Raw genomic sequence first — 21,764 nt, 5'->3', positions numbered from 1 at the left:
TGAGCATTGTGTTTGATTTCAGCTGAAGAGACCAAAGAGAGACTCTTCGGAAAAACCAAGGACAAACAATACGAAGGCTGTTTGGCTAACTTGTGTGTTAGTTTATGTTGGGAGTATTTGATATATATTTAGACAACTGCGTAAGAAAAATAGATTGGATTATTCTGGTAGCTTGATTGATCTTTAAGATCTTTCTCATGTGCCTGAAGATTGGAGGTTTCATTTCTAACATACCATTTCTATGAGGCAGAGATGCCTCATAAAAATGAATATGGCCGAGTAGAACCAATAACATTTAAATGTTGCCACATTTTATCTTTGTACGAAGGAGGAAGCCTGCAGATCTCTGTTTCCTGTGTACACAGGTACGCTCGAGCAATCTTGGCTTCGTCTTCGTAGCTTAATCAAAGAAGTCACGAAGGTTGACGAGGAGGAAACGCGGATCTACAGGCCAGGCAATGCCAACATCTTCAAAATCACCGGAAGCAGCAGAGCAAAAAACCTCAAACACTATTTTACAGACACTCAACTTACAGCAGTGTTAAGAGGATGGCTCCATGTGGAATAGAGCATGTGTAGCGTGTGCGTTTTCCTTGCAGGTTTGAATTACGGGTGATGGCGTTCGTGTTTCCCGTAATCTAGCATCCAGCGTCATTCACTCGTGATGCAAAAAAGACTGTCTTCTGTATTTTTATTTTACACGGTTGCATATTCATTGGCGGAGAACTGACGGCCGGAGTCAGACAGACAGACACACTCACTCACACACACACACACACACACACACGCGAAGCGGGTTGGTTTCAAGTTGAAATTCATGCACATTTTTATTGAACAGTTATATAAAATACTTTTCATAGTTGCAAGTGCATGCCTCATCTGCCAACAGTTTTGAAGTTAAATTACAAAAGCAAGGCTTCATGTCGTGTAGTGAATTACTTGGGCACTTAAGCAGTTCTTAAAAAAGATCAAAGTCATTTTTTTTGTTTCATCTTAAAGTATTGAGCAGTATCAAACCTGTAACTGATACACAAAGCAGAGTTCCAAATAATAATAATAATAAAATTACACTTTCTGTGGCACATTTACAAAACAGAACAGAACCGATTTACCAGTTATGACACAAACGGCTAATCATGCATTTTTGAGTTACACATGTAACTACACACCTCACAAGAACTGTCAAACATGCTTAATTGGACTGTGTGCACTTACAAGCGCAGGTTAAAAATATGATTTCTCATTCATCTTAGATATTAAATGCTTCAATTACAAAAGAAGTTGAAGGCATAGAGCATCATGGTGTTAATTGAAAGTATGCAGGTATATATACGTTCCCAGTATATGTTCACTAAAGCGCAGTATATTTCAAAACAGGCCTCCGCAGCCACGGTATTCAGATTTCCTATTTCCTTTGTTTGATTTTTATAAAACATGCATAGGCAGACACTTTTAAGTTCATTGTATTCTTTTTTTTTTACACAATATAGGTTCTCTATTTTCACTTTGTTCGCAATACTTAAAGAGAAAAATGAACACTCAATTCCAGCAAGCCACAATAAATCTGCCCCCCAACCCCTTCCAAAAGAGACAAAAAATAAACATATTTGCAAATGATAAGATAGGTAAATGTAAATTCCAGTTATGAAACTCAAGAAAATAGGTATTCATCACAGAGTTATTTAGCCATTATACAGAAAAATCAGGTCAGAGCACACACCAAAAGAACCTGAGGTAAGCATAATATGTACAAAACCATAAAACGTTCCATTATTTGGCATTTCGACAACATTGCAACATTCTTTTTAAGACTGCCTAATTAATTTCAGAGCTATTTTATAAGAGTAGCAAAAAAAAAAAAAGTTATCAATAAATAGTCCTTATTTAGTTTGTACACCCTTTATATGTTAAAAACATTATCCCATGTCCTGTCCTTTTTAGTGCTGTATTTTTGTAAACGTACAATAGTTAGTAAGAAGTTACACGACTTTCCATTTTCGGTGGAAATGAGCGAGGGTCTTTCAAGAAATAAAACAAAATCACCTTTAAGATCCCTCCATCCCTCCCGTTCTCCTTCTCTCTGACATACAACAGAGGCCCGACCCTTCAGAAATGTGATTCGGCAATAACTTAGCAGATTTGACTATGAACTAATATTTTGAAGGCATATCCAAAGACTAGAAAGTGAGATGTCCCCCCCCCCCCCCTGCCCCACCCCCAGCTTGAGCCATAGATGCCTCCCCCCCCATCCTTTCTCCACCTTCACCCGTTGCCCCTTTTCTGCGGGGGCGGGCCGTGATGACAGGGCAGCCCCGTCGGCCACGGTGGCGCCTGCAGCCGGCCTTCACTGGATGTTGTCTCCGCTGCTGGTGCTCCCTTTGGCGTCCGTGCCGTTGGTCTCCGAGGACAGGGCCTTGTTGAGGGAGTTGAGGCTGGCGTCGGAGGGCAAGCCGTCTCGCCGCGGCGGCATCCTCTCGTTGATGCGATCCAGACCCTTCGCCTCCGCGAAGCTGTTGATCTTGTGCTGGGGCGAGAAGCCCTTGATGGCTGTTGGGGAGGCAAGACAAAGGAAAAGAGGTGGGGGAGATCAGGAGCCATTTTAGAGGGGAGGGTTTAAATGATGAAGAGAATGGGGGTCTCACTTGCTCACATTCACCCACACATCACCAGATTTGGCTTATCTTTGGTTTGGTCTTGGACCACTTTGGAAAAAAACTTGTTGAACTGAGAAAACGACAACATACAGACGGCATCTGAGGAGCTGTTGGCTCATAAGTGCCAGTCAACCATGAAAAAGAAGTACCTGAAGGGCTTGTTAACACTAATGGTACCTGCATCATGTTGATCCTTAAAGACCCTACTTCAAAGGAATAGTCCGTCATTCGGGAAAACGTGCTTATTTGCCTTCTTTCTTTCTGCATATCTTAAAACGGGAACACAGCTAACCTGGCTCCGTCTGAAGGTAACGCAGAGGGCCTTACAGCACCTGTAAAGCTCTAATACCTGAGAAAAACCAAGTAGCACAAAACAATTGTGACATTATGAGGAATTAAATATGGCAGGATGCAGTAAAAGTAAATGATAGCACTTTGCTGGAAGTTAGTGGCGCTAAGCTAACCGGCTGCTGAATATTAAACGCACAAATATGAGAGAGGTTTGATCCTCTCATCTATGCAAAGAAGTGAATAAGCACATTTTCCCAAAATGTACACCTATTCCTATATGTTGTATATAGTCCTATATGTGTGATGCAACACAAATCTATTCATAAGGCTGAAGTAAACCTCCAACCGGTGATATAGTCGTTGCATTATGCGGTTTATGAACCACACCCCATATTGTACAGCATCTTTACTTATTCATCATTTTAGAGTGTTTAGTAGTTTAATAACAGAAGAACAATTCATATAAAAAAGGGTAGAACTCATTTTCATGAAATGACTACACCAACATTGATCAGAGTTTGAAAAATGATAGAACTGCACAGACAAAAGGATTAAAGAATCCTTCTAAATCTATAGAGGGCCCTCCTGGAATCAGGGTCAACAGGTTTTCACTGTGCCATCAATCCATGCTGTTATGATCAGTATCTGTGAAGAGACTCCCGACAGTACCGGACCATCGAATGACCATCTTGTACATGCCATTTTGTAAATCTTAAAACATTGCTAAAATATGGCATATATATATATAATTGGGCACATTCCAGAACACCTGAGGACCCCACACATCCAGACTGCCCCGTCACGTCACAGATTAAAAACAACAAAAAAGGGACGAAGGAGAACGATGAAACGAGGGGAGGAAAAATAATAATAATAAAAAAAAAAAACACTAGAGTGGAGCCCACTGAGACATTCACGTCCACAAACTAGAACCACGTTGAGACTGAGCTCACGGACAAAGACACTACAGAGGGACTCGGGGTGCTAACGACTTGTTAAGTCTGCTTGGCGCATGCAGCAATCTAAGGGTCGACTGCAGGTTATGAGGGGTGGAGGAGGTCACAAGAGCATCTAGACTGGAGGTAAAGCAAAAACAAGATCCAATTGAACTGAACAATGGAGAACAAACAGCTGGTTTATAGAAGTACCACTGCGTTGAATAAACCCAGTCTGATGCAGAAAGACACAACGGCGTAACATTTGTCAACTCAAAATAGTTTGATTCAATTGTAAGTATGGCCTTATTACTCCACGATTCATCTCGATCAAGTTTCATTTCAGCCCATATTAATGCCAAAAAGTTGAAATTGTGTTACTTCCACCTCTCATAAAGGTCGGGGGGGGGGGGGGGGTCTTAATAGTAATATTGGGTATAATTGCAAAGACCCTTTATCAGAATGAGGGACGGGGACATCATTTTAGAGACAACAAATTGGGGAGCGGGGCATGATGGGTAGCGTAGTTGTGTTGCTGCATAGCACAGGTCAGACACAGGTTATTAGCAGCTCACAGGGAAGAACACGACACAGCAGGGCCACAGAGGGTCCACATGGAGAGAGAGAAGCAGAGGAGAGTCTCCACCCCACAGTGGACGGTCCTCTGTGGGGCTAAAGAGGAAGTACTGGACAACGCCAACCTAAATAGCAGCTGGCAAACTACTATTTAGCCCGCAGTTGAGGTTGTTCTTGCGCCAGAGGCGATGGGAATACAAAAAAAGATTTTCGGGAGAATCCAATTTGGATTTCAAAAAAAGCCTCCCGTGGAGCGTTTTAACGCCATTAAATTAGATTGAGCTCGAAAGAAAACTGAGGTATTATGATATTAATACAGCAGCAACAACAATGCACAACTGCTTCAGTCGTTTCAAAGGGGAAGTAATGTTAGAAGCTTTCATAGCAAGATGTATCTGTATTGCGTGAGGGCAGAGCAGGTGGCACGCTGTCTAGCACGGTGCTATCACCATGTTGAGTGATTTAAGTGAAGTGTTTGTTTCAGGGTCTCCAGAACTTTAACAGCTTTCGATAAGAACGAGACTTTAACAACATTACATACACAAATCTGCCAATTCTGTCTGTGTATGCATTCTACGCAGGATCAAACATGTTGAGAAAGATCTACAAAGCACTGTATGGGTTATGGTGCTAGTGCTCGAGCTCTACTGGATACAGTATGGTAGCCAGCCGGTGCCGCTGGTATCTGGTAAAAGCTCCTTTGAGATGCCAGAGGACCTGATGATGCCCGTATATTCACACCTCCCACATTATGAGAGTGTGAATGTGCATTTCATGAACAAATGCAACCTCTATCCTGAACCTGGATGGTCCGATACTCTTCAATGAAAGATTACATAAACGGTGATATTTTAACTTCTGAAATGAAAAGCAAAGTATTGCTATAACGGTATTACAGCACGTTGTTGCCTGGACTAGCAAAGATTTAGAACTTAGTACTTGCTTTGCACTCACTCAAAATCAGTGTGACTTTGAAAGCTATGAAATCCATTCCCCCTTTAAAACATCGTGTGACCGCAGGATTCCCTAAATGACTTTTTTTTCTCTGTTAATACTATGCCACATTTATTGTTAGCCCAAACACCCAACACACTCTATTCAAGCACCAGCGAGATGAATGAAAACCCGGCGGAGCCCCCCCCCCTCCCCCCGTCTATTGCCGTGGGAAAAGCAACAGAAGAGGGCAGCCAGACCCATTTACCTTCGTCAGCCTCAATAGCTTCAATAGTAGCTGAAGAGAAGAAGAGGGGGGTTGCAAAAACGAATGAGAGAAGTGAGCAGAGGAGGTCATTTCGTCCGAGGTACAAGTCAATGAGCAGCAAAGACAGCCAATGCCGACAACAGAAGGTTAAAGTCATCTCCACATTTTTTCTTTTTTTTTTTGATGACAAAAAGGACACATGGATGTTAGCAGAGGAGAGAGGAGAGAGGGATGAGCCTTAGCTTTAAGATGAGTTCCAGATCTGTAAAAGGGAAGGTGACATGTGACCCCGTGGAGAGGATTTGAGGTACTTTTGAAAAGTCTGACAAGGTCTGACAAAACGAATCGATGCGGTGATAGAAAAAGAAAAATGAATACGGCAGGGACGAACACTGACAGCAACTACAACGGGTTAAAGCAGGAAATAGATTAGTTCTTAACCATGACGCAGATCAGGCCATACATCGTGAAAGGAGTGTTGAAATAGGACGAATGGAAAACAAGAACAAGGTTTTCAGTGCATGTGTGACTGTGGGGGTGTCGTCAATGTGAAATCGAAGCGCTGTAGACACATGAAGCAGCATCTGGAAACTGCAGGATTAGCATCTTTTGATATGAAATATCAAAAATGCTGGCTTACTGTTGTGAGGTGCGAGGGGGGCGGGGGGGGGGGCGGGAGGAGAGAAAACCTTTTGGCGTTTTAACCACTTACCAATTTCTTACGGTCGTCCTCAAGATCATAAATTGACATACAGCACAACGTTGTAAATCAGCTTTACACAGAGACAGGGATGTGAAGGCAGAAGGTGAAAGTAACGTAACGGCTGTACAGTACTGACGACTACGGGACACACGACCAATGAGGATGAGACTACAAAAAGGCGCGAGAGGCCACAGAGTGTCAAAGGAATGGCTGATGGAGTCAACATTACAGTAGAAGCACACTGGCGTCTGCTTAAAGAGGAGGGGAGCAATGTGATTCTACCAATGTTGCAACAGGAATCTCTGAACATCACTCTACCTTCACCGGAGTTCTCTTTAGCGTCAGCTGCTTCGCAATTGGCTTAAATACAAATACTCTCAAACTTCTATAATCGTACGTTAAATCCTTAGGAACGCCACTGAACAGGTCATCGGCAGCAACACAATCGCTAGAGATGAGAGTGGTTTCAAAGTTCTGATGAAACAGTCAATATTGGGTTAAAAGCCATCTCTTCGAGACGCTGTTTGTGTACACATTTGCAGAGGATATGTTCCATTACTATGAATTTAGAGCTTTGTTTGTGACTTAAATCGACATCCGTAGAGGAGAGCATCCCAGCCTCCCTCATTGAGATACGATTGCCAATTTTGTCCGGATGTTATTTCAATTTGATCACTTCTCCTCCCACAGGAGGTCACAATGCAATTCGAAGCGAGCCCAGCTCAGAAGCTATGCTCCGTGTGTACCTTGTGTTCCATGATTTGTGGAAACAGCAAGAACTTCTTCTGCTGTTTGCAGCCAAGAATTCCCCATCATTCGATCTGCTACGTGCATCTTCCAAGCTGTTAAAAGCTTAATCGGAGTGCTAATGTTCTTTAGTGTACAGCCTGCTTTAGTGCGAGCTGATGTGTGAGAACCTGTGAGAGGAGAGGGAAGTTCTGGATTTCTGCTTCGTTTGTTGTAAAACGAAAGGCAGACAGCGGTTATCCCCCTTTCATTCACAGTCGCTTGTGTCAATTCCAATTCATCCTTTGGATCACAGAGAGTCCCGCGTCTATCCCGACGGAGCCCTGCTGAGATCCACAACTAGCGCTCAAATTCGGACAATAAAGTGACCATTTCTTTGTCAGGAGTTCCAAGTAAATTTGAAGTGTTTGTAAAGGCGTTTCCAGAAAGCCGTTACTTCCTTTTGCTGCAGCGGCTTGTCAAACTCATTTAGGGAGTGTTTGGAATTCAACATAAGAGGGTGGACTGAACTCTAAACTTGTCTCACAAAAGAAATAATAAAAAAAACAAAAAAAACAACACAACAGAATACTTGCACAACCGATTATACCTGCGGTTTCTAGAAAGAAAGGAGAAAGAAAAAGATACAGGTAATATTTGAGATAAAACCAGTGGAATATAGAAAGAGACGGGGACGGGGAGACACACTAGAGAAGACAAAAGGGACAAAGTTTGTGGCACTGAAGAGGAGACAATCGACAGGAAACGTAACTTGATATGCTGCCGTCATTTATCCAGGAAAAAAAATACTTCACTGAACTACATCAAAGCTTCATAGAGCAGCCGAAGTGTTTAACTAAAACATGCAGTATAGAAATGACACTACCGAGTGAAGCTGCCAGAAACATTTTACTTATTTTACTTCGAGGCAGCAATTTTTAAATCCTGGACCTTCACTGAGGGGGGGGGGGGGGGGGGGGGGGGGGGAGTCTATATATAGAGTATTCCCTAAACACTGAGCTAGCACTTTATTCAGGGTATTGCTGCGTAAGGGGAATTTATGTGCGAGAGAGAATCCGTTGTGGGGGGTCTCGGGGTACTTGGTGACAGTCTTACCATTCTGCAGCTTTTCTTTGCCACCGGACAAAACTCCGCTTGGTAGCATGCCTGTTGGGGTCAGTCCCTTCAGCGTCAGCACACTCTCACTCTCCTCTCTGAAACATCAACACAGAAATACACACAATATTTACTCCGGTAGGATATTTTTTTTTCATATACAAAATAACAAAAGTTACAGCCGACGTGTTGCATTGACATTCATTTAAAGTCGGGTTTCCAGCCACTGAAGGAATGTCCAATATTCACTGAGGGAACTAAGTGGCTCTTTAGCCGCTAAAGGCTCCACTATGTTCACCCGTTCGTTGGTCTCTCTGTTGTTTTGTGCCTGAGAGCATTGTGACTGAACCCGTTCAGTAAAAACAATGAGCTGAAAGACACTAAAAACCATCCGTACAGCTGAGGGGGGAACTGCAACTACAAAGGTAGAACATACAGGACACAAGGGAGTTCTTTTTAATGTTTGCATACCTGAGCACAGAAAATACCCTGGCCATCTTGCCAATGGCACGAATCTTGTTGCGGATGACCTCCTTCCGGGCAGAAGCTGTGGCACCTGGAGGGGGTCAGAGGTCAGACACAGTCCTACAAGCTGTGACTCGTGCATACTAAAACAGTGTCCTGTGGAAGTGTGACACAGACTTCCTTGTCTGCCGTTCTGTGAGTCCCATAACGGTTAGTAAATGTGGGAGGACGGAGCGAGTATTTTGGACTATTAATTTGATCCAGAAGTGCATCAGACGGACAAGATGCAAACATGGTGAGGTTACTGAAGTTCAGCTTAAATACAAAATGTGTTTAGATCCACCCACACGTCACAACTACTGAGTGATTCTCAGCATTCAGTGCACTCACGCTGCCCGTCTGTGCTCCACCATCAGTGGTGTTCAGTTGAAGTCCCTTTCACTCCTGCACACTATTTTGGCCAGGTAGGTACTTGGTACCACTGAACATTGTTAAATCATCTGTACATGGCCTGGTCCTTGTCCAAACACGTCTGATCAGCACTTTAGATGAGCACACTCCAAATTAATTTCCCTGTGCTTTGTGTTTTGGTTGCGGAGACTCAAACAGGAATTTTCCTGGACTGGAAAACAAAGCTTTGTTTTAAAGAGACCTCTTTTTTGGAAAATGCATGAAGTATGAAGGATGGAAATGAAGCTGATGTGTGGTGAAAGGCTGGGTAAAGGAAAGAGCTGCCCGTCTGATGTCTCGTTTCAGACTCTTAATGAATCTCATCCACTGTTGGATAAACTGTTACTTTGAAATATGTTCCTCCACAGGATTGATCCCCTGTAGTAACACCGCTTACTTCAATGTGTAAAGCAAACATCTTACTTCAGCTAATGCGAATTAGCTTCCTGTAAATGTTTTTTTCTTTGTTCGTGTGAGAGATTTGGCTTTACTGTAACATCACTGACACGTCTTTGTGGTAAAGGTTTAAAGAGAGATCAAGAGAAAGACTCTGTAGTAGAGTTAGTCGTTGTTTTAAACAGTGCTGTTAGTCGACAGACTTAAACGCAGAGAGCAAGCACTGGACAAAAGTCTATCGATCTACCTCTGCACACACCGCTACGGCTAATGGTTGTACCTTTTTTGGGGGGATATATTAGCTGTCCTTCTCATGAAACACCCCCAGAAGAGAAGACAAGAGAAAGGGACAGAGAGATCAGTGGATGGCCGTAGAATGAAAGATGAGGTGGTGGAGAGGGCAAGAAAGCACAACAAGTGTAAAGTAAAGCGGTGCCTTGAACATAAAAAAAACTCTGGAAAACATAGAAAAGAGAGATTAGATGAGGTAAACCAAAGGTAGTGACAACATCACAGCATGCGACAGAGAAAAGAGGAGAATGCAAAGAAAATGTGTGAAGAAGTAGTGAGGTTGGAAATCATCAACATGAAGGCAACTGGAAACCATGGAAACAATAGTAGGTAAAGAGCAGCGCTGGCACGGAAAACGAGATCACGAGTGAAAAGACAAAAAGGAAAGAACGAGTGAAAATATACAAGAGATCTGAAAAACGAAATAAACAGAAGACGAAACAGAAAGGTGAAAGCGAGGGCAAGGAAACACGAAAACAAAGTGGATCAACCGAACGCTCCGAGTGGAATATGATCACACGTTCAGGGACGGCTAATTATTTAAGGGGCCGTGTAGTGCCAGCTGTGCCGCAGTCCAAATCCACTCAGCGTATTGCTGCCATGCCAGAAAAAGAGATCAGCATCACCTTATAATGTGAAGAGTTACGCCGTAATCACGTGAGAAACAAAGTTTTCATGTTCCAACGTGATGCTGATCTTCTTCTGGCGCTGTGTGCAAATATTAAGATCAATTTTAGCTTAACTTTTTTTCATTACGCCACCCATTTATAGTCCGTGACTATTTGTGAGCTTTGATCATATGAGCTTCACTTCAAATCAGCTGAAGGAACCGGCAGCATTAGCGCTTTCAAAAAGTCTAATCGGCTGCACCCCTGGGTGCTGTTTACAGAGTCATACTGTGTGCATCAGTAAACACAGAGAGAGAGAGGGAGGGAGGGAGGTGGAAGGACTGGTGAGATCATTTCCTGTTTGGCAGTAAGGGGTGGGGCAGGCAGAGGGAAGCTCACTGTAGATAAGCGGTGACCAAACAGATTTCCCGAACTTGCCACGATTATGTGATTATAAAAGGCACGATTACTGTATGACTAACTGTGCTGTTTGTCCCAAGAGGACTTGCGCCACAGTTATCGAGCAGAACAAAACATCTCCAACAACTGTATTGAAGGCACATCCACACTTTCAAGGCCTTCAATTTGGATTTTTCTTCTATTCAGACTTTCTAAGGATTCGCTGGGTATTTAAATGAAGTATGTTCAAGCCGCCGAAAGCAAGAGCAGAGATGGTTTATTGATTCGACTGCGTCACGTGTCGAACGGTCCCTCTGTTGGTGATATTGTGGAAGAACGTTGTGAAAATTCGATGTATTTAAACTGAATGCTCTGAAAATAGGTCAGTGCAGCCACGGTATGGGAAACAACACAAGGGCCGTGCATTCGTATGAGGTGTAGAATGAGTGTGCGTCTGGTGCTCCTGTTGGCAGAGATCTCCCTCTAGTGGAGCTAAGGCAAACTGAAGAGGGGGGGGGGGGGTCTGCCGTGCTTACCGTCCAGCTCCTCTTCAGTCGTCAGCTCATCATTGGAGCAGATGCTCAATACGTTCACAAGCATCTCAGTCACTGTGAAGAAATCAGAAAAACTGACATTTTACAACATGAATCCTATTTTTTATAAAAAATTTTAAAACACGTGGCACTTGTTACACGGACAAAGATTCACACACACGGCGAGCAGTGTCCATCGGTGACCTTGCACACATTGCTAGGAATGGCCCTGTGCGGAAGGGTCACACCCAAAATAGGCTTCGTGGGGCGAGTGAGTCAGTCATAGTTATGTGTGATCCGCTGACACAGACGTGTCACACATCTGAGAGTGGGGCGCTCTACAAACCAAATGCCTGGAACAATCTTCAAGGCCGTGAGAGAACTCAACCCCTCTGCTCATGTTTATAGCCATTGCTAAGCTACCGGTATATGACAAAGTGTACTTAGAATGTGTGCGTGCTCACCTTTCTCCCCGACGAAGGGCAGGGACCAGGTGAAAACGTCCATGAAGTTGGGCAGCCAGTAAGGGTGAGGTGAGCAGTTGAACTGTCGGATGTTCATCACGTTGTTCTCGTACTTCAGCACTGCCGCTGGGGGAGGGGGAGAAAAGACGGGGAAAGGTGGTTGTTAACATACGTCGAAATGCCTCAGGGCAGATATAACAAATCCTGCTAATAATCACGAAACCTATGATGTGTCCGTCAACAGCCACATGTCCCACGGCCTGATTATTGTAACGTGTTGAAGCTTACGCCATCTCCCTTTTCTTCTTCTATAGTCGCAGATAGTACACAGCGGTCTGAAATCCATACTTGACTCCATACTTCAACAAAACCAAGAGAAAGCATCAGATCGATTTAGGTCCATTACCGGCCGCCATCCTGTTCCCAACCACCACTTAGAAACACTGTGTGGTCTCGGCAGCTTCACATATCGAGGTACGTATATCCCTCCGACGGACCGCCCGACATGTATCTGAGGAGCTAACCGTACGGACATGAAAACATATCCAAAGCATGGTTCCATGGATTGTTGTGGACATCAAATTTGAACAAAAAGACCAAAATATTCTCTACTTGTAAAGAATATCTGTCATTTTGTTTATTTATGTATCTATTATGCCATTCCCCGAGGGGACTCAATCATTTCTTCTTTAGTCATTGAAAAACAAACAATGCCAGAAAAACTTTACTTTACGAATACTTTGAGTTTTAATGTGAAAGGTTCTTGGCTGCTGTCATTAGCTGCAGGTTCTGTGCAGACTTGTGACTCAAGACAATCTCGCTACAGAGCTCCATTTGGCAAAAAAAAACAATGGAGAAATCGTGTAAAGTGGCCAAAACGCTGTCATCAACACCACAACACCTAAGCTTGGATGCAACTCAACATGTTGTCAGATGCTGTCAGTCAAACCTCTGGGTGATGACCGTGAATAAAAGGATCCGGTATGAAGCTACCTACGCACACAAAGACACTTTCAGGTGATTTCTTAACGCTAGCGTTGGTCAACCTCTCTCTCCGACAGAAGAACTAATACATCTGCATAATTGCAAACTGAGATGTGTAAATTGAGGCTCGAAAACTGCGCAAGCATCAAAATGAAGATAACCATCAATTCCTGGCGAGGAAGAAGAGGGAGGGGGGGGGGGGGGTGGAACATTTCCTCTGTGTATTGATTACCGCCCCCAGTTGGTGAAGCGCGTCCGTCATTCCCAGGATTGGAATGCGTGAATAACATCACAGAAACACACGGCTCAGCATTTAGGCTCTGTAGGCTGAGCACTTTTCATTAGTGAACAGAAGACCATCAATTCCTGGCGAGGAAGAGGAGGAGGGGGGGGGGGGGGGGGGGAATAGCCAGAGGCGGCAGGGATAATAGTTATGGTCACTGTAAGGTAATGTTCCAGGCAATCCGACATAGACATGCTGAACTGCTTACTTCCACCCACCTGCTTCTGCCATGAAAGTGTTCCTTTGTACGCTGCTTCAAATGCTAAATTATATCAAAATCGGTGCGTTGCATCATTTACAGAATTGATATGACTAAGTGTGCTTTCAGGAATTCGTCCAACAGCTGGAAAATGTGCTTATTTGCTTTATTGTGGAGAATTCTTTTTTTCTTTTCTACAAGCTAAAATGGATCCCATCAGAACAATTACAACACCACAATCATAAAAACAAAAACAATATACACACACATAGTGGCTATAAATTATTCAAGCAGTTCTATTAATCATGTCTCAGTGGAGGATCCGGTGGGTGTGGTTAGGTTGTTGGGGTTATCAGAATAAAAGCAGCAAAAACTTAAATTTGCCTGCTGACTTTAAATGAGACGAGATGCATATTGAGTATTCAGTGAATATTTACAGAAAGCCTTATCATAATCACATGGTCTCTGTGCCCCGCTGACATAGAAACCACCTCCCAAACACTGACCACACAACGCCCCGTGTGACCTCACCCATGATTAAGGCCCGGTGTGAACGTGTGTGTGTGTGTGTGTGTGTGTAATAAAAAAATTTTTAGTTTTTTTTTTTTTTCAAACTTATTCGGTTCGTCATACGTACCGAACCGTGAGCCTCGTACCGAACGGTTCAATACGCATACCATCTCTCTCTCACACACACACACACGCGCGCGCGCGAGGCCAGTCTGGTTGGCCCAGATCTGGGGAAAGCTGACACCATGGCTGGGTCACCGTGGGGGACTTTCCTGCCTCGGTCTCTCCCTCTGGTCGGGAATAGCTCATCAGACCTGGCATCCCGAGCAGCTAGAACCTCGGTCGTAACACAAATGGGGTCAGAAAACATCCTGCTAGGCTGGAGTTCGCCCCAGTGTGTGTGTGTGTGTGTGAGGAATCATTGAGGCATGGTAATGCATACAGTGCAGTAACTATGCAATCAAAGTGGTCCCTTAAGTATTGCAAAGCATTTACATTCCACTGCAGTCACCTCTTTATCCAGAAGAGAGCGCGCGCGCGCACACACACACACACACACACACACACACACACACACACACACACACACACACACACACACACACACACACACACACACACACACACACACACACACACACACACACACACACACACACACACACACACACACACACACACACACACACACACACACCATCCATGTACTGTATAATTATTCTACGTTATTATCGATAGCGGGAAAACACGACAACTCAGTCCAAATCAGAAAAGCATTGCATTACCGTGACACACACACACACACACACACCACTCAGACGGGGCAGTGGGTATTTATGCGTGTGCTTCGGCATGACAGCAGTTGCGCGCGTGGGCAGGCCTTGCATAAACATCACATACTCCCTGAACATGGTCGAAGCACTTGATTGAATGCAGCCACGGAAGCCCGGAGGGAGAGAAAAAAAATAAAAAATTGAAATAAAGCAGAGCGGGGGAGAAGGTCAGCTCCCCCGCCGTCCCTCCTTCGAATCGGATTCCCTTTAAAAAAGCAACAAGACACACCCGACAACCTCCCCCGTGCAAAACAAACATCTTGGTCGAGCTCTGGGTGAGAGCAGGTCAAGGCCCACGTTTCTTTCTTTTCTTTTGATATTCCATTTAATAACATGCAGATATAAATGGTGACAGGAACAACGCGTTGCGGGGCCCCCATTATCCACACATGCTTGACAACAAATGCTGAGAAGTTAGTTCTCATGCAGCAGGAGGGCACACTGCCTTTGTGGTGAAGCAGCCGGGAGCTCCGTGTTTAACACCGTCAGCCACTAGATGTCTCTGCTGCTCCGGTGGTGGGCTAAAGCAGGGGAGCCGAGGCCAAGCCTGCTGCCACGGTAACACAGATATTGCGAGTCGGCGCCCCGCTCATTATTTATTCAAAAGGGAGCGCCTCGAGTCGGTTTCCCCGGGTAACGAGGGCTGTTAAGTCTGCTTTGGGAAGAGGGGGAGATTCCCGCCGCCCTGCCTCCCGATGCTTTAATGCTGACTGCATATCTGTCTCTAAGGCCTCTTGTATCAAGTTCCACTGGATTAGTATCGCAGGCCAGCCACTTTAGACCTTCTTGGTCCATTACATTCGGCGGCTCTCCTCCATTTCACATCAGACACATGGATTGCAGGGACTGAATGTAGTCTGTGTACAGATGAACAATGGCTTCTAATTAATTTTCAGTTCATAAATCAATGAAATAAGTTGTAGCAGCACAGAGGAGTAGAGAGTAGTATAGGGTTGGGACAAAACACCTCGTCATGTTTGACAAATGACAACAGGTGGATGATGATTTCAAAATGAGGATCTGAACTCAAGGGTCCATTTAATTGCATCTCATGGTCTTCTCCAGTGGACAGAGTTTGCTCAGTTGTCGTGGATTTACCAAAGCTCAAGTCTTCTTACTCAAAAATATGAAGATAATGGGAACAATGAGTCGATCAAATAAGCACAATTTGAATCAGAATTGATGAAACTTTAACAATTCCCAGTCCTACACACTACACTCACCAATGACCCATAACTGGGCAAACATTACACTGTAATGACTTTAAGATCCCGCTTTGCGTGGACCGAGAAGCACCTGTCCGGCATTACGTTGTTATTATTTCTTGGTCGATGCCGCATGGTTACAGGAAACTGAAGGGAAGCCCAGTAATGACCAGAGTGATAACAGATGGCCGGTTCATCTGTGCCAGGGATACTCTTCTCGCTGGCCCCCGTGACAAGGGGGGGGGGGAGTGAATTCCCTGCTGCGCTGGCATCATCACTGCCATAGATTCCATCCTGCCGTTCATTCCAGTGGCAGGGCCGGGACCCAATCATGCCACTCCGTTTCCTTCCTCTTCAAATCACCCGTCCCGTCAACCTGCCAATCAGCACCTGACCTCCTCATCAAAAAAACGATACCAGACATTTATCTGGTCCGATATGGTTTAACAGGTGTGGGATGAATCCAGCCCAACCAATCCTTCAGTGTCTCAGGAGTGAGATTTAATACAAATTAGCGTCAACAGCGTTGCCAACATCTCGGTCATTTAGCTTTTATTCCATCAAAGCACCATATCCATTTGGACTCAGTTGTTGGCTTTCGGGTGCCAGTCAATAATGATGCAGCAGAAAACATTCCATTAATACAAAACCGCACGCAATCTCCAAAGTGTGCAACTGCCAACTACACCCCACCCACCACCCCCTTCCTCCTCCTCCTCCTCCTCCTCTCCCTCCACTGCAGTCCCTTCAGAACTCGAAGCTCAAACAGTGAAAACTGCTAAATCACTGCTGCTGTGTTTTCATTTAACACAGCTCCCCTGCCAGCGCTGGAGTGCAGGGGTGCGGTGTGCGGGGGTCAGCGCTGCGATGGACAGCTGGTCAGCGCCTGACACTTACTGCAAAGCCAACAGTTTGACTCAAATGACAAAGGATTGATGGGTGGCATCCCTGAAGCAGGACTTCATATCCTTACAGAATCACATCCTGAGCATCATTCACGCGTTGATCGACCTGACTCAGCCACCAGTCCGCTTTACTTCTTGTGGAAGAGTTGTCCGTCTGTGGTGCCTCATAGATATCCTCCGCCGAGGAGGAGGAGGAGCCACCGCACTTCGTGGCGACGTCTCATTGGTTAATCTGGCCAACTCCCTGCACTGTATTGATGGGACCCGCTGATGCTTCCTCCCTCCACCTTTTAAGATTTATGTGCCCACTCGATTGGTCATCAATCACGGTACATGCTCAGTGGGCTTCCAGCTCTGCTAAGAGTAGACCAATTCATTGCAGAGGCTTTGGTTCTACATGACTGATTAGAAGAGCATCAACAGGACTGATAGGACTATATTGGCTAGCTGTGCCTGTTCCGTGGTATTGTGTGTGTGGGGGGGGGGGGGGGAATACATCAAGCAGACTGTTATTAAAGTGGATTGGGAACCAAGTAACTACAGAGCCGCAACTTGTCGAAGTTTTAAGAGCTTTGACATGAAATCTCTGACGAGACATTTAGCTTATGGGGTGTTTATTTGCTCTTGGCTCCTGTGTTTGCCTTTTTAAGCCAAAGATCTTGCCACTTTATGACAGCGGATTCAGCCGAAGACAAAAAGAGCGTCTCGTATTCACGCAGACGGCGGATGACGAGAGAAATAAAGAACACGTAGTGCTGCCACGGAGGATGCATCCGTGTGCCTGATTGAAGTCAGTCCTAAAATCAATCGGAGAGTAATCTTTGGGGGAAGCAAACAAATGTAACCTAATCTTAGATCAACCAAATACACCTGCAAATGGGGCAAAAGAAAATAGAAAAGGCCAGCCCTCACTCCCCCAGTCTGTGATGTATTCTAACCAAAGGCGCTGCATTATAAAGCCCCGTTATGGCATTTCATCACGAGAGGCATTGCAGAAACAGCGTGCACCAGCACCATCACTCTTTCCTTCCCATTTCCATTTCCTGTGGTTCGCCCATCACCGCCCCCATCCAAACATGCCCCCACGGCCAAAGCAATATACTGTCTGTTCTCCGGGGGAAAAGTGCTGACTCACAGCACAGAGGCAAGCCTGTCTTGCTGCGTAGGCACCGTAGCACAGCACAGGGCGCCACCAGGTGCCAAGTCAACCGGCACCAGGCCATTTCATTTCTGGCCAGCTTTGTCCCTGAACTGACCTGATCAAAATCAGCGGCGCAGAGATTATTATCATTGAACAAGTGCAATATTGTCACCAAAACGTTGTGTACGACAGGGGTAAAATAGTTGTCCAAGAACTGCATGCACTGTAGAAGTGGAACTTAAGATCCACGAAGACCTTTTTGATACCGTATCAGGGTAATTGGAAATATGGCGTTATTTTAAGTTTCTCACAGGATAGCAAAAGACAATGTCATTTATTTTCTACGGTGGAATGCATTCATCAACATTACTGTAAAAGTGCCAGTGTTTTCAACAGTTTGTACCGACAATAAAACAGAATTCTCCTACAATCTAAGAAGGTTGTTAGAACTACCAATCCCACTCGGAAGCAACAGTCTGCAGCTCTGTGCAGCTTGTGGTCGAGTCCAGAATGCCCTGAATATGAAAGCCTGGTAAACGATTCCAAAATACTCATTTGTGCGCTGCTTGCCCATTGCAAAATGGTGAGGAGCCAAAGCATACGAGTGAAGACAGTGTAAACCGAGCAAAAAAAGGGAGCCAGACACTTTTCTCAGGAGTAAGACGACTAAACCAGAGATAAAACAGAGGCGGGGGGGGGGCTTGTGAGCCTCAGTAAGCAGTGTCAGCTGGCTTGTTCTTAATTAGCCACTGAAGATTGCCAAAGATATAAGCCGTACCTTTGTTGTTGTAGACATCTAGGTAGTTGGGTGCAGAGAAGATGGTGATAAGGGATGGGAAGCCAGTGGTCTGACTCTTTCTGTACATGCGGTATCTGGTGAAACATCCAAAAGGAGAGGTAAGTATTAGTAGACATTACAACCTTGTGCTCCTGGATTAATCATTGGTGTTCAACCCTCGGGATATGATTAGCGGCGGCAGTTTTCATGGCCTCTTGTTTTCACCGCGGCTGTGTGTTTGTCTTGTACAATGAGGGGGGGGGGGGGGGGGGAACATCGGCGTAGCCTTACGAGAGGAAATCCCCCGCGTTACAGGTTAAACATGCCCTCAAGTAGTCATCATCACGCTTCAACCAACTCAGCATTCAAACCCACTCAGATCTCCCAGGAACGTCTGTGCTGCGTTTGGTGGTTTGGATACTTGGAATCAAGCTTTAGGTAAACAGAGCACGAACTCAAGAGGATATGTTTGCTGCGCCACACCTCGCAGCAACTATTTACGGAGATCGAAAAATAAGAAGGGGCAAACAAAACATATCTGGAACTCAATAACATTACCACATGTGTGGTTTGAATTGGCTTGGGGCCGCAGCCTCATCTGGGACGTGTCCAGGCGTCCCATGTGACCGCGCTGCGGGAGGGAACGGTAAACAACTGTGAATCCCACCGCCTTAACCTCGCTTAAAAGAGAGATCAGCTTGACACACACACACCTGCCCTGCCCGTTTGAAAATCCTCCCAGGCTTTCCAGTGCGTTGTTAGAAATGTGTCTGAATGCGAAGCAAACAACATGTAGTGGCAAAACGCCACAATCACACTCGACTTCTTCAAACCACGGCTCTTGACTAGGTCTGCATGAATCACACTCATCCCATCACATCTGGCCGACTTACTCCTCCTGCTGCTGGATTCATTTGCATTTCGTGGATGAACACGACTTCTCTCAAAGTTCAGACTGCACCGAAACCGGCTCTCCAGACGGGCTCGAGTAACCCCCCCCCCCCCCCCCCCCCCCCCCGCTGTGTGACAGTGTGAGGGAAGACGACGACGAAATGCCACAACACTCACCCAGCATCCTGCGCTTCATGGGCCCGGATGACAGATAATAAGTTATTGTGTTGTAGAAAGTCACAGACTGCAGGGTAGCTGTTGAATAAAGAGACAGAACATTTGGTTTCGTCGTACATCAAGAAAAATTCCCAGTAAGATCAAGAACAATCAATAGAAATAATGAAATAAGTCGGAGGTATTATTGATCGTGCTCAGAGAAACTGTGGATGTACAACTCTGAGTTCAAGCTCGATTTGTTCGAAAGCCACGTGGCTTATAAAGCGCTATCTTGCCTTGAAAGGTTGCCTGTAAGCGACGGCTTTCATATCCATTTTTAAAATTAGCCTTGAATTCAAAACAGGCCCTTTAATGTGTCTAAAACAAAAAGGTATCATAATCTATATAATAACCCGTAATATGCTTTTAAACAAGCGTTCATACTGTAAGCGGAGTAGGTGTGATCTTTTTTGGAAACGGCGGATTGTTATTTTCGAATGAAACTCAAAATAACGCAGAGTATGACACATGATTCGTAGCAGACTTCGGTTTCTTCAAGAAAAAGAGTTGATCGCTTGGGAGAGTGTTATTAAAGCATGTTTTATGCTCACGCTGATCGATTCAGTCTGTGTGGAGGGAGACCGAAAAACCTGACTGCCAACTATCAGACTACAGTGCGGTTTCAGGGTTTTCCATGCTACAACCTTTCGTTTCTCAGCGCCAGCTTCCACTGGAAGTTTCCTACGCTCGCAATGGGAAAGGCAGAAGACAAGTCACTGGCAGACAGCATTTGTTATGTAATGTCTCCTGACCTGAAAATAGGTTAAGAATTTATGTTAAGTTCAGTAAAACTGCACTCCCACAATACTTTTTGTGCTTTGCTTCTAACAAACATGATTGAAACAGTGGACGCCGGGATGTGTGAATCGTGGGATGCTGTGTAATGAGAGTGCGTGACAGCTCACAGTGAATGAGTGACACTTTGCATTACATCAGAACCACCATACAATAATAGGGGCTATAATAAAGTATTTTTTTGTAGTTTTATCGCTAGAATTTCTGGCAATCTGGGTGGAATTTTAGAGCATCTCTTACAATGTGCAATGTGAAACTTTTATCATTGTGATTACTTGGATCAGTAGTAATTCTAATGCAAAAAGAAAACCTGGAAATAAACATAGTTCATAAAACAATCTCAAAATCCCGAAACCTTTGTTGTTGAGTGAAGAAGTAGATTGTGTCATGACTTTGTATTAAGTTCTGTAATCCTAGCTCAACGCCCCTGCAGAATCAGAGCACAGCAATGAACAACGCCCACATAAAGTCATCAAAACCAAACGATACATTTTGGCTTCCGACCTCTCGAGAAAAGTACCAATCTTTTTTAGCAAATGCTGCACAACAAATGCAGTTTGACCGACAGACTAATACTATTGTGGCAGCTTTATTGCATCTCTTAATGTAAAGTCCTTTGAGGCAGGGTTGTAAAAAGGGTTATATAAGTAAATTCACTTTAATTTGAACGGCTTGGTTTTTTTTATTTTTTTTTATTGCATGCTCAGATACCATTGGTGCAGAGGTAAAATATTCTAAATTGAAACTGTGTGAAAACCCCGTTATGGGAGACTGAAACTGAAGGAGCTGGGAAAGGTTCATTAATAATCCTGGTTCACGTAGATGTGAGAACAGATGCATTCCTGACAGTCATAACAAACATCTGCTGGGAGGGATGTGAAAAGGAGGGAGCAGTTGCCGAGATGGAATTAAAAATGGTGAGTTTTGCGGGTTGGGGGGAATTAGGAATAAATGTTTTATTTCTCACTTGATTTCCTGCAACAGATACATGCCATATGGAGGCGTTCAGACAATATACATTTTGGCCTAGTGTTTTTTTTTTTTTTGCCTTTTGAGTTCCGAGCGTCTCCCATCTGTCCAACAACAGAGCGCAGATGTTCATGAGCTCCTTGGACAACACGAGGAGCTGTGCAAGAACTTCCACGCGTGCAATATTAGTATCGCTTTGCATGTTCGCCACGTTCAAATTAAAGCTTTTAAATTTGGTTTTAATAGC

At 44.6% G+C, this 21,764-nt stretch overlaps 1 protein-coding gene across 4 annotated transcripts in view; it reads right to left on the bottom strand.

The window, feature by feature from the left end:
- Positions 1 to 802: 802 nt before the first annotated feature.
- The window catches only part of LOC306796331 (protein phosphatase 3 catalytic subunit alpha), a 57,484-nt gene continuing 36,522 nt past the window's right edge, over positions 803 to 21,764 (bottom strand). The window contains exons 7-15 of one of the 4 annotated variants that reach the window (XM_079295194.1): positions 19,715 to 19,792; positions 18,647 to 18,741; positions 11,809 to 11,934; positions 11,348 to 11,419; positions 9,794 to 9,820; positions 8,674 to 8,758; positions 8,203 to 8,300; positions 5,658 to 5,687; positions 803 to 2,547 (exon numbers count right to left, since the gene is read on the bottom strand). In XM_079295194.1, coding sequence (XP_079151320.1) covers positions 2,345 to 2,547; positions 5,658 to 5,687; positions 8,203 to 8,300; positions 8,674 to 8,758; positions 9,794 to 9,820; positions 11,348 to 11,419; positions 11,809 to 11,934; positions 18,647 to 18,741; positions 19,715 to 19,792 — 814 coding nt within the window. In that variant the 3' untranslated portion in view covers positions 803 to 2,344. The remainder of the gene's footprint in view (positions 2,548 to 5,657; positions 5,688 to 8,202; positions 8,301 to 8,673; positions 8,759 to 9,793; positions 9,821 to 11,347; positions 11,420 to 11,808; positions 11,935 to 18,646; positions 18,742 to 19,714; positions 19,793 to 21,764) is intronic. The other 3 variants (XM_079295196.1, XM_079295195.1, XM_079295197.1) reach the window with 3 other exon arrangements.

The sequence above is a fragment of the Melanostigma gelatinosum genome (genome assembly GCF_949748355.1).
Source record: "Melanostigma gelatinosum genome assembly, chromosome: 23".
Classification (NCBI taxonomy): Eukaryota; Metazoa; Chordata; class Actinopteri; order Perciformes; family Zoarcidae; genus Melanostigma; species Melanostigma gelatinosum.
This window is presented reverse-complemented; position numbering and strand designations above follow the sequence as displayed.